Source organism: Podarcis erhardii (assembly GCF_964252035.2).
Source record: "Podarcis erhardii genome assembly, chromosome: 12".
Lineage (NCBI taxonomy): Eukaryota > Metazoa > Chordata > Lepidosauria > Squamata > Lacertidae > Podarcis > Podarcis erhardii.
In genome coordinates this window covers 3,002,509-3,015,690 of record NC_138513.1, presented here as the reverse complement: position 1 = coordinate 3,015,690, position 13,182 = coordinate 3,002,509, and the positions used below count along the sequence as shown (strand labels likewise).

The 13,182-nt window shown below is 47.8% G+C and overlaps 1 protein-coding gene across 14 annotated transcripts in view; it reads right to left on the bottom strand.

The window, feature by feature from the left end:
• The window catches only part of MAP4 (microtubule associated protein 4), a 212,158-nt gene that overhangs the window by 135,324 nt on the left and 63,652 nt on the right, over window positions 1-13,182 (bottom strand). For all 14 annotated transcript variants that reach the window (XM_081834122.1, XM_081834123.1, XM_081834125.1 and 11 more), the window contains exon 4: window positions 9,404-9,472. In XM_081834122.1, coding sequence (XP_081690248.1) covers window positions 9,404-9,472 — 69 coding nt within the window. The remainder of the gene's footprint in view (window positions 1-9,403; window positions 9,473-13,182) is intronic.

Sequence of the window (13,182 nt, the reverse complement as noted above, 5' to 3'; positions counted from 1 at the left end):
GATGGTAGGTGGAATCATGGAGAAAGAAGAAACTCAAGGAGTTTCTCTTTGGTCCAGTTAAGAAGTGAGTAGAATGGTTTGTGATGGAGTCATCAATCTAGCTGCTTGATGTTTGCAGGAATGGTTGCCCCAGTTACCCTCAGCCTCATGGTGGCTGGTTGGCCACAACAGGTGCCAATCCTGCTTTGGCGAAAAACCTGGACTGCCTGCTTTGGCAAAACGTGTTTGTTAGGCCAACATATCATTGGCTAAAAAAGACAGAGCTGAAAAATGCTTATGGTTTATTTGGAAGGTCTTTAAAAGTATTTGTAGGGGCTTAGGTTGCAGATACTCCCTTATTATGAGTCCAGGCACATCCTTCCTGCATCGAGGGAAAGAGAAAGCTTGCATGGCCCTAACCCTTGAACTACTCTAATGGGCCTCTTCCAGTCAGCAGCTCCCAAAAGGAGGCCCAGAGAGCCACTCAACTGGAGCAGCAAGTGTCTTCTTGCAACCCCAAGTCTCCATTTTTACCTCAAGTTCCATTTGCTCCAAGTGCATTTTCTTTCACACTTCGCTGGAAATGTTTCTTTTTGCCAAGGGGAAAATCTAAAGTCACAGTATCCAAGAGTTTTGTAAGTGCCTGCAAGACTTCTCTGCTCGTCAGCCACAAAGCCAGATTTTCACTCTAGGGGCCAAAATCCTTAGGACAGATTCATCATTATTAACCACTTGGGAGAGTGAAATGAGTGAAGATGAGAGAGGCCTCCTTGGGCAGTGATCGCTGCTGCTTCCTGGGCGTGATCCCTCCCTGTTTCCTGACTCCCAAATGCCACCTCCTCTAGCAAATCCACAGAACCAAAAGAGCTACATTAATTCAGCTTTTAGCACCTCCTGAATACAGAGGCCAGATTCTCCCACCCCACCCCAATCTACAGAGGATGCTACAGGTATACCGGGAGGACAGGCTGGATGACCCAGTGGGACCCCCATGGAGTTCTATGGGAGAGATCATCTTGCAGGTAAGGGGAGGGACGCTATTGCAAAGGGCCTCAGCACGCAGACACTCCCTAAGGCAAGGCTAACAAAGAGCAGCAAGTGTTTGGATGCTCAGAACGAGCTGGCACCGTAGAATAGCTAGCTTCCAACTAATGAGGCTGCGAGTGAATGTCAGGTCAAAGCAACACACTCCCGTTTCCTTAAACAAACTAAGCAAGGAGGATGAAAGGCCCCTTCATTCCAACATGCTTCCCCTCTTTGTGGGATATTCTCTTGGAAAAGTTCAAAAGCGAGCCTCTTTGGGATGCACGCCCAGAGCATGCAGGGATCACACCAGGTCCTAAGCTGTGCTGCACGAGGGACGGGTGGTTGGAGATCTTCTGGGGACTTCAATTAGCAGTGCAAGGATGTTAAATTGGAACGACATGAAGGGGGAATGTGGGGTGGGCTGCACTGGACCACCTGTGAAGGGATGAGCCTTGCTTGGCTGGTCCATCATCATCAGTTGCACAACTAGCCTACCCCAGTGGACCTATTGCACTCTTCTAAGACAACTCGCCCAGCGACAGCCACCAAGCCAATGAAAGGAATGCTCCTACAAGGGATGACAATGAACAGAGAGCGATATGGGGTTCAGTGCAACCAACTTGGAATTGCACATGGGAGGTGCTGCTGCTGCTGCTGCTGCTTGCGGACTTCCCCACTAGGCAACTGGCTTGCCACTGTGAGAACAGAAAGCTGGATTTGCATGGGCCGCGTATATCTGTACACACACAAATAAAACCTGTTGGGTCAAGGGCAACCTTGGCAGCCCAGCCAAGAGAAAGACTCTCAATCGGCCAGAGGTGCAGGCTGGAATTTGCCCCATCTTAGCTACAACTGGAAGCCTTGGGCAAAGTCACTCGCTCTTCTAATGACAGTAGCCACTATCCTCCTTTCCCAAAGCTCTCGAAATGTTGTCTACCAAAGTCATGCACCTCTTGCACAGAAACTCTGAACCTTTCTGGCCCTCTGCATATGGTTATTTGTGAGTTGGGTGTTGGCAATATGCTCTGTATTTCAAACAGAGTCTCTGTCATGCTCACTCCGTTTCCATGCTTACTCTATTTCATGCATCTCTAATAAAGACACAAGCCGGTTTGGGGCCTGGGTGTTCTTCAGCACCCAAATACATGCAAGGGCATCACAGCTGGGCGCAACAGTGCTCAGGAATGTAGACATCAATTTTTAAGTAGCAGATAAGGCAGCAAGAACATAAGTCAGCTATGCTTAAGGAAAGTTTTATCCGTCTGCTAGCCTGGAGGCATAAAGGGAGCCCAAATTTAGGCCTTGATATGAATTTTGTTACCGCTCTCTCCATGCACAGGGGCCAATTTATATCTGAGAGGGGACAGCCAGGGAGATTGCAAGTGACAAGCTAAACCTACAGACAGATCAGGAGGAGTTCAAAGAGACAACAGCTCCTTCCCACTCTGGCTGCGGCCTTGTCAGATAATTATTTCATTAGCGGTTTTGACATGTCTGATGTCTGGCTCTGTGGCGCTCGCTCCATCGTCCCCTCCCCTCCTGTCAGTCTATTCCTACCTTGGTTTTCTGACAGGGAAGGCAAACAAGAATTTGCATCCAAGCAAAGTCTTAGCACAAAGGTAAGACTTCAACACGCATTAAACTTTCATGAAAGCAGAACCCGTCTGCCGGCTCCGAGTTTGATGTGAACAGCAGAACGCGATCAAGGTTACTCTACTCCAAGAGTAGACGCGCGACAGCTCCACTCTTGAAAAAATTATTTAGCAATGTTTGTTTCTTCTGTGCTTTTTAAAGGTCTCATCCAATGCAATTTTTTTGGGCATAATTCCTGTTCAAAGTCATTTTAAAAGAAGGGGGAGGGGGGAACCCTGCTGATTTCAAATTTTGGGGGGACACCAAACAATAAAATCAAGTTCCTTATATGGAAAGGCACCAGGGAACTTGGGAGAAGGGGGGTGAAGGAGGTGGAGCAAGTGAAAGGCAAAGAAATGTGGCTGTCAATCTACGCTAAAGACCCCAAGCCCTGCAAGACTGTGGATGAGCTCTGGAAGGCAAGCCCTGCTAGTTGTAAGAATAAAATAAAATAAATGCAGACATGGGTGGCAAAAGGAAAAAGAACTGATGATTAAATTTAAAGAATGTGAAATCATAAAAAGAGAAAATCAAAGTTAATAAAGTGCCCTTTCAACAGCTGCCACGCAACACCTGCTCTTACAAGAAAGGAAGGTCTCAATGAGCGCTGCTGAGCAGAGATAGGGAGGAGGAGGAGGGGAGGAGGAAGAAGAAGAGGAGGAGGAGGAGGAGGAGGAGCAGGGTGGTGCTGGCAAGGGGCAAGACAGCAGCCGATCTACACCCCGCGTTGTTTCTTCAGCCCCATAGAACTCCAGGTAGGTAAAGGAAGAGGTCTGCAAAATGCGGAGGGTGTTTTGGTGGCGGCATTTTTGTAATTTTTTTTAAAAAGAAGTGTAAATGACGGGAAGAAAAGCACACACTGGTCTCCTGTTGGTAGCAGCGCCCGGGGTCTAGGCTTCTAGGAAGGAAAAAGAAAGATAGAAAGGAGGGGGAGGAACGTGATGGGGAAGAAGGAAAATACGGGGAGGGGGCATAAAAGCATTAAGTCATTAGTAAACATGAACATTAATGCAGTAAACTGCACATCAAGCAACATACTACTGAGAGCAGCCAGACTGGAGACAAGCAGGGAAGCTCTCTTTTGCAAGAGAGAGACAGAGAGAGAAAGAGAGAGAGAGTCATGCTTGTTGTGCGGAAAGGAAGCAGCCAGTCAACAGTACGAAACATGCAGCAGTAAGTTGGGAGCCCCTCTCTGGTCATGTCGCAGGGCAGGGCAGGGCAGGGCAGGGGAAGATTCCTAAAAATACTGCGGGGAGTCGATGCGTTTGGGTATGGCTCTGTCTATGCATTAAGGCTGCAGACCCTGCGACCTTGAGCAGAAAAGTTTGCCTTTGAAGGGAGCCTGGGTTTGCAAGGAACCTATGCAGCTAACAGGACCTTGCTAGGATGGGAAGACCAGCACTCTTCACAGAATCGTAGAACTGTAAAGTATGCTGAGGATAATCTAGTGCAACCCCCTGGAATAGCAGGAATACGCAGCTGTCCCGTACGGGGATCAAACCTGCAAGCCTGGCATTATCAGCGCCATTGTTCTGGCCAACTGAGCTATCCATGTCAAGCAAAAATACAAAATAAAAAAATCAGGCCTGACTGAGTATGTAGCACCCATTCAATGATTTCAATGGGTCTTGTGCTGGAACAGTCAGCACTGAGTCTTCGCCCCCACCCAACCCCCGCCCACTGCTTCACGTGCACAAAGGAAACCGAGGCAGCAGCACTTTCAAGGGACCCAGAAACACAAGCAATGCCCAGCATTTTCCGAGTCTCAGGACATTTGATCATCTTGTGTTCTGGAGCTGCCTGATGAACCTGGATGTTTGCAGCTAAGAAACCTGTTCCTTCCCACCACTAGCTCGCAAGACAACGTGCCGGGAATCATTCCTGAAGGCCACGTAAGACAACAGATTGGAAGAGTGTCGCTACAGCAATGTCACAACTCAACACACACACAGTCCACAGCTGGCACGCTCCACAGGGGGCTGGAGCTCCTCTTGCCCTTCCTAGACTGGGTTTCTTCCACTGAGCCTGAACGCCATGCTGCAAACAGACCCTCGCAGACACGCAGCGTTCCTCGCACTGTAGGGGGTTGGAGTAGATGGTCATCAGGGTCCCTTCCAACTCCATTAGTCTATGATTCTTCTACCATAATGCATGGTAAAGGGACACCTGACCATTAGGTCCAGTCATGGCCGACTCTGGGGTTGCGGCGCTCATCTCGCTTTACTGGCCGAGGGAGCCGACGTACAGCTTCCGGGTCATGGGGCCAGCAGGACTAAGCAGCTTCTGGCGAACCAGAGCAGCGCACGGAAACGCTGTTTACCTTCCCACTGGAGCGGTACCTATTTATCTACTTGCACTTTAACGTGCTTTCAAACTGCTAGGTTGGCAGGAGCAAGGACCGAGCAACGGGAGCTCACCCCGACACGGGGATTTGAACCGCCGACCTTCTGATCGGCAAGTCCTAGGCTCTGTGGTTTAACCCACAGCACCACCCGCGTCCCTCATAATGCATGTTACTGGATACCAAAAGGGGTTAAAAACTGTGTTTTTAAAATGGGCTTTCTGTAAATCTAGAAGATAGCTGTCTTCGCCAACTTGGTGCCCTCCAGAGGTTCGGGGATTCCAGCTCCTACCATCCCTGACCATTGGGCATGTTGGCTAGGACTAACGGGAACTGGGAATCCCGCAACATTTGGAGATGCCCAGCTTGGAAAGCCTGATTTAAGACATGATCCTGCCATCACAAAGAGGTATTGAGGCCCAGGTGACTTGACCTACTCTATTTCTCCATAAGCCACCTATTTTGGGCCCTGAGACAATTTATGCAGCTAGACAACCATGCAGCCTATAGTTACTCCTGATTCCTGTGTGGGTAATCTCAAATGCATCACTTCTGACATGAGGACAACTGCAAACATCTGTCTCCCTCCCCTCATTTCTGCTGTAGACTAACACAGACAGCAGATACGACTGCATAAAGAGGAGCCACGCCCATACCATCTTCTGAACTATCTTGGTCCCTTAAGATGCCCCAGGCAGATATTTGCCTCAAGAAAATATCTCCCCTTTCACTACTCACCTCCAACCTCTGCAGCCATTCCCTCCAATCTGCAGAGAATGATTTATGTAGCGCATGCCAAGCCATTGTAAAGCTGCAAAAGCAAGCCAGCAGGCTGCCAGGGTTTTAAAAATATTTACTCAAAGCCAAAGAAAAGCTGTATTTTCCTTATTTTTACTCTTAAGCGCCTGCGCATCTTTCTCTGAACATGCAGCCTTGAAAGCTCTACAATCACCTCTCCTATTAGGGTGGCGCCAACAATCTGTTCGTTTAGGCACCTCCTTAAGATGTTTTCTTTTCATTCAAGGCAAGCTTTTCCAAGGTAGCATTGTTAGATACTGCTACCTTGCTAGCTCTGCAGATAGATTTAATGTGTTTTAATTTTTGTTTCTTTCTCTTTTTGTGTGTTTTGAAATGGTGGGTATTGTGTAAACCGTGAAAATAAGCAAACTGTAAATTAATATCTCTCCTTGCCTGAACTTCTCAATGCGTGGGTCTTTGCCCTGCTGTGCAAGGCGGGAAAAGAATCCAGAGCTTACAAGGGGTGGGGGGCCTTCCATCAGCACCACGCACAACACATCCAGGATCTCTCACTGTGCTTGGAACAATGCAGTTTTGCAGGACTGAGATGCCAGCACCCATCATCAGTAGGAACACGGGACACCACAAGCAGCCCTCTCCCAACACACAGACACACAGACAAAATGTGAGGATAATGATTTATAGCCGCACCTAAATGCTCCTAAAGAAATGAAACAAGGAAGCACAAGCTCATCTAGGCTGTAAATCAGGGATTGGAAATCTGTGGTCCTCCAGATGTTGCTACACTACAACTTCCATCATCTCTGATCACTGGGTCAAGCCGGCTAGGGATGATGGGAACTAAAGTCCAACAGCATCTCTGGAAGGCCTCAGGTTGCCCATCAACTGCTGGAGATGGGCAGGGGGCACATGTGCAGTGCCAGTGTGGGGGGACGCTCTTTAGACTGGGGTGGGGTGGAGAGAAGGCTTTTAGGCAGCTGGGTGCATGAATTCTATGGGCAGAACAAGGGCAGCAGGTGCTAAACAAATTCAAGCCAGGGGATGGATAGTTTGCACCAGCCAGACCTTCATCCTTGCATTTATCGCCAGTACAGCTTTACCCTTCTTATTCCTGCCTGTAGAGGAGTTCAATGTGATTGGAAGTGGGTCGTTAACCCAACCCCTGAATGTACTCCTCGGTCTGGTCAGATACTTTGGGTTCCTACTTGGCTTTGAGACCAGCTCAGGAACTGTTCATATAAGCGAGTGCAAAAGGCTTCCATGAAAAGGTTGACGGTGTGAAAATTTGGGGAAACAGAGGAAAGCCACAGAGACTACAAGGATTTCATCACAATTTCTAATTACAAGTCTGTGAAGTCAAGAGATATGAATGCATTACAGAGGGAAGTTACTATTCTGGGTAGCCAATAGTGGAAAGTTCATAGGCAACAATGATCCTCAGGGTTCACTGTTTCTGCAAGTAATGTATCAGGCGGGCATGAAGTAGATGGTCTTCCCCCAGTAGGCCACTAGCCAATGTTCCAATGGGCAATCTAGTGTAGCCTTCCCCAGCCCAATGGCCTCATGATATTGCTAGTCTATAACTTCCATCGGTGCTGGCCGAGGTTGATGGGAGTGGTTCAAAACATCTGGAGGGCACCAGGCTGGGAAAGCCTAATAGGAATGTGAGAGATGCCCTGCAGCTGGAACAAGCCAATGGCCCACCTAGTCCAGAATCCTGTCCTCACAGTGACCAGCCAGATGCCTACAGGAAGTCCTCAAGGAGGAATCGGGCTCTCCTCACTTGCAAATCCCAGCTATGGCTATTCAGAGACATACTGCCTCTGACACTGGAGGTAGAAACATAAGCCATAGAATCAAAGAAGTGTAGAGTTAGAAGGGACCCCAAGGGTCATCTAGTCCAACCCCCTGCAATGCTAGCAGCCATTGTTAGCCTTTTCCTCCATGCCCCTCTCTGCCTTTGAAGTCATCTAGTTGGTGTCCATGACTAGTTGGTGGAAGACTAGAGAGATAGCCAATATGCCCTTGAGATGTTGCTGGGCTACAATTCTTATCAGCTCCAGCCAACATCACTAGATAGTCCTTGATGTGAACCCGCAAGATACTTGAGTTCTGAAGCAGGAGTGCACACCTGGAATAAAGCGGGCCGAATGTTGTCTTTTAAACAGCTGCTTTTTTATTTTTAGAACTGGATTGCACTACTTATATTGAAAGAATGGTGCTCTGTTTTAACTGTCTTGTGTGACCCACATTGGCAGGGCTTTGCCCTGAGAGGCAGCATAAATACGTTGGAATAAATCAATCCTTGAAATAAATAATGGAAAAAAGAACCACTAGACAAGCCAAAATGTTAAAGAGGGCATGGATGTACAGGTTGCCTGAATACCCATCTTCCAGACCACAAGCAGATTTAAGAGTCCATAATCACGCCCAGGTGAACAGCATCTGCTGTTTCTAAGGGAGGTCCTTCCTTGCACTCTCCCAATTTGAAGCGGGGTGGGGGCGGAGATGGAAGTGACTCAACAGCACAGAAGCAATCCTGAGTTCAGCCTGAGTTACATTTTAAATGCATCCTTCTTAATGGGACACTAGAAGCCAGTTTGAACCCAACACCTCTCAGCGATCGGAGGCAGTGAGGCCCACCAGACGCCTCCTGGAAACATCTTCATGCTCAATGGCATTTTCTAAACTGATTTACAAAAGTTGTTCTGAAGCAGAAGAGCGGTTTGGTGGGAGGGAAGAGGAAGAGCTTACTGGATTGTGGGACTCCTACGGGGGTCAGAAAAGTCTTTCACAAAACGCTAGCAACAGGGCAAGACAAACACAACACTTTGCAGTAAAGGGAAAAGGTTACATCAAGTAATGAGCTCCTGGAAGGATATAATCCCATGCTTAAAATAAATACACACAAAAGCCCTAATCTTAGGTCCCTGGGCAATGACTAGGAGGGAAGACCTCAAACCAAAAAGAGAGAGACCCTCTTCACTGACTATAAACAAAAGCACAAAAAGTGAACTTTTTAATATAACTAATGAATAAGGTATACATCTCACTCACTTCCAAAGATAGCAGCTGCAGGTTTCAGGGAAAAATAAGGCTTGAGATTGTGTATAATTGGACTCTTGTATGCCTCTACAGTCTTGGAGATATGGCTCAGCATATAGATCAATTTAGATTATTGTGTCTGAAAAGGCTACTGCAGCATTAATGCATTAACTGCCACTGCCCTCCGGGAATCATGCAGAAAGCATTGCTTCTTTTGGAAAGAATGCCATTGAAGACTGCTAAAGCCAAAATGCATTTGGCACCATCAGGACTCACCTAGATTATATTGATAACAACTTTTGAACTGTGTAGGGGGGTGACATATTCACTTCTGCGTGTATGGGGGCAACATTAACCTCTATGGAGAATTTGGTTCATGTACCTTACAGTTCCAGAAGTGTTTTAATCCTTGGGATATAATCTAGGTTCCGCTTAGATGTTTGATGATGCCATACATTTTTGTGAGATACCTGTTTGTATTAAAGGTTGCTTTGTGTACTGTTCAGCAGCTGTGGCTAAGAGACTGGGGGTTTTTTGGATAGGAGGGAAGAAGCCCACGTGGTTCCAATATTTCCCTTACATCATCATGGGATGGACAAATAAGGGCCACTGAAATCTTACCCTTCCTGGTGCCTTCTATTCCATGGTCGCCATTCTCGACCACAGCAGCTGGTCCAGTCGCTGACGTACCTAAAAAGACAGAGACAGTCTCATCAACTGGGAGGAATCTCACTGCCTTCATTTTCACTTTTCACGGGGGTTTAACATTCAGGCTGCATAAGCCTCTTCAAGTGTGCTTCCCTGTAAAGGGGTGTGGAATTCTCTGCAACTTTTGACTGAGTTTGGTAGCCAGCTGTTTTTACCAGTAGCCAGCCATGTCATTCTTGAACCCAGTTCCATAGGGGCAGGCTGTATTCACCGCCCAGCAAAGTAGTTTGAGGGAAGGAGTAAGGGAGAAAGTGCTGCACGTTCTGGGTTAGAAACTCAGATATATCACCAAATGGCAGCTTAAACCTGGGTTACTGTTGCCACCATGGAATGCCCAGGCACCTTTTTTGCAGTGGGATTTGTTGTTGTTGTTCGTTTAATTTTGTTTTTATAGTGCTATATTTTAAAGGACAAATCTGAAAGTGGTTTACAAAACATTAAAACATCAAATAAAACAAATCCAAGCTTCAAGGAAAATATTTCAGATCCTTCTCTAAGTGATATTTTGATTTCCCAATTGCCAGCCTGGCATCCAGAAGTCTCCATGAGGCCACAATTGGATCTGTGTGAGTAGCAAAATGCACCTGGCTGGTTTATAACACTGGCAGCCTATGAGCCTAAATATGGGAATTTGTGAAGGTCTATCCCACCTCAGCACCATGACTGGCTTTCAAATGGATTGTAATTCATTTTTAAAGTGCAAAAATACAAAGATTAAAATAAAGCCTGAAAAGAAGTTAAAAATACAAGGAACAGCAGCATAGTACTTTCTTAAGTACCGTATTTTTCGCCCTATAAGACGCACCAGACCATAAGATGCACCTAGTTTTTGGAGGAGGGAAACAAGAAAAAAAAATATTCTGAATCTCAGAAGCCAGAACAACAAGAGGGATCGCTGCACAGCGAAAGCGGTGATCCCTCTTGCTGTTCTGGCTTCTGGGATAGCTGCGCAGCCTGCATTCGCTCCATAAGACGCACACACATTTCCCCTTACTTTTTAGGAGGGAAAAAGTGAGTCTTATAGAGCAATAAATACGGTACATCCTGCCTTTCTGAGCAAAATATCAAGGTGGCGTACTGTTTAAAAACAAATGAAAACAATTCAAAATACAGCAAAGCAGTAAACACAGATAATTTAGAATGGGGAGGAGGCTGTGGTCTTCCAAGTTTAGCTAGACTCCCAAATGGTCCAGACAGAATGGGACAATCGCCATGGGTGATGGGAGTGGTTGTCCAACAACTACAGTGGTGCCCCGCAAGACGAACGCCTCGCAAGACGGAAAACCCGCTAAACGAAAGGGTTTTCCGTTTTGGAGGCGCTTCGCAAAACAAATTTCCCTACGGGCTTGCTTCGCAAGACGAAAATGTCTTGCGAGTTCCTGCGGGGTTTTTTCCCTCCCCCCCCCTTTCCTAAGCCCTAAGCCACTTATCAGCTGATCCGCTGATAAGCCGTTTATCAGCTGATCCGCTAAAAGCCGCTAAACCGCTAATAGCGCTAATCCGCTAAGCCGTCAATGGGCTTGCTTCGCAAGACGAAAAAACCGCTATACGAAGAGCCTCACGGAACGGATTAATTTCGTCTTGCGAGGCACCACTGTATAGGGAAACAGGTTCCTGCGCTAGAATTCTATAGCATGGGGTATTAGTGTGTGAAAATAGTCCAGATCCAATGATCCCACCTCTAGATGATGGCATCTTCACTTGGGTTGCAAGCGGTCAAAGGCCAGGAGCAAAATGCGCCTGGCTCCTGGCTAATTTCAAACACTGCTTATTGGTGGCAGATCTTCCAACTGCAAGACCAAAGCAGGAGCTTGCGCCACTATGGCACATATGCAACATTCATCTCTCTTGGCTCAGCTTTCCCTACGAAGCTAGGGAACAGATGGCGGTGCGGTACTAGGCAGGTTTACACACCTGACAAGGGAAACCCAAGGGAGAGAGATTTGTTAAAACCTTCCTCTGATGTGCACCTTTTGGAAGGTGACCTTATTTGGCTGCCTCTAGAGATGGCCCCCACAAAGGCAGCCAGTGTTCAAAAGGGCTGCGGCTTCCGATAAGAGGCTGTCGCCTCCAGCGTTCTCAGGTGTCCCCAACGGCGCATTTTGCAAAGTGGGTTGGTCGCATTCCAGCTGCCTCTTTCCAGCAGCATAGCTAGGCAGGAAAGACACAAGGCTTGGGCGTGCTGCAGGCCCCGTGGTGTCCCCCCCCCCACGGTGTGCCGCCCAGCGCCCCCCGACCCCACTAGCTACGCCTCTGCCTCTTTCTCAGGGACATGAAGCAGTTGAATTTACAAGGTGGCAAAGCGAGCTCCCCGCTGGTGCCACACAGCACTGCCATTTCAAGGGCTTTAAAGAGCTGGATTCGCATAAATTAAGACGCTTTTACACACACTGAAAACAGGCTTTGCGGAGATCTAATCCAGCTATTCCAACGGGGAAGAAGACTCCTTCTTGCACGACAGCATCTGGGAACAGGGATGCTTGCATAAATCAAAACAGCTTATCTGCAGAACAGGGCTGAGGAAACCCCATCAAAGAACCCAACTGTCTTCAAAAAGCAGCCCCAGCTGCACAGACAAGAGCTAAATGAAAAACAGGCCCCAAGAAGGCAGCTTGCTCCTCCGTCCCATCTCCCAGAGGGGTGGGGGGCTTCCCTTCGCTCTTCTCGCTTACAATTCCCCCTCAAGCTAACCGAGAGGAGTCAGGCTCCCTGCACAAAAGGATTCAGCTCATGGATAAATGGAAATCAACCGGGCCATTACCACTGTCCGTGAGGCCAGATGTGGCTCAGCACAGCTGCCCACAGCTCTCCCCGCCCGCAACTTTGCAGCACTTGAGCCGGAGGTGGTGGTGATTGCCTTCTGTCTCTGCAATTTGGAGTACTGGCTCCCTGCACGTTGCGCAGCATTTAAATATTTCCTTCCCCTCCCAACGCACAAACACCCCCCCTTCCAAAAACTCCTTTTATTTTTAAGAGCGCAAAACGAACCAAGATGTCCAAACTCCGTAATCCTGGCCCAAATGATTAGATGGTACTTACATCTGGCTAAAGGATCAAAGGATTGGGGTTTTTTTATATATAAACAACCCTTAGAGCCACAGCACGCCCTAAAAAACAGATAATCCCGAGCGAGGAAGATGGGGCCAATATATTAAGCCTAATCACTCCCCCCCCCCCAAAGGCATGCCTCGGAAACGTGCAGCCGCATGATTTCACGCGTAAGGGCACAGCGATAAAGGCCGCCAGAGGAGGGTTGGACAGATGGTTCGGCCTGCTCAGCGCCCCGTCTCTTGCTGCTGCAAAAGAAAATGCCTCAAGGAGAACCAGGCAGTGCGGAGTACAGATCTGTCTTGCCGCAGCCAGACCTCTACAGGAAGGCTGGTTGCTTAAGGATGAGGCTGTGTCCTTCAATACTCTGATCCAATAGCCACTGATCAGGCATCATGCCTCAGTCCCAGCACATACATCCCAACACCAGGGGCAAGCTGCAGAATATGTTACACTGGGCGAAAGAGGAATAAAATGGAAAACCCAGCAGGCACAGGAGATGGGTGTATTAATTCAAATTATAATGTTCTAATGCCAACAGGTTTCAAAGCACAGGGCTGTTCATCAGGAGATGAGGGAAACCAAACATCTATGATCATTCCCAACAGGTTTGAAGCAGCCTGGAAGCAGGATCAGGCCAATGG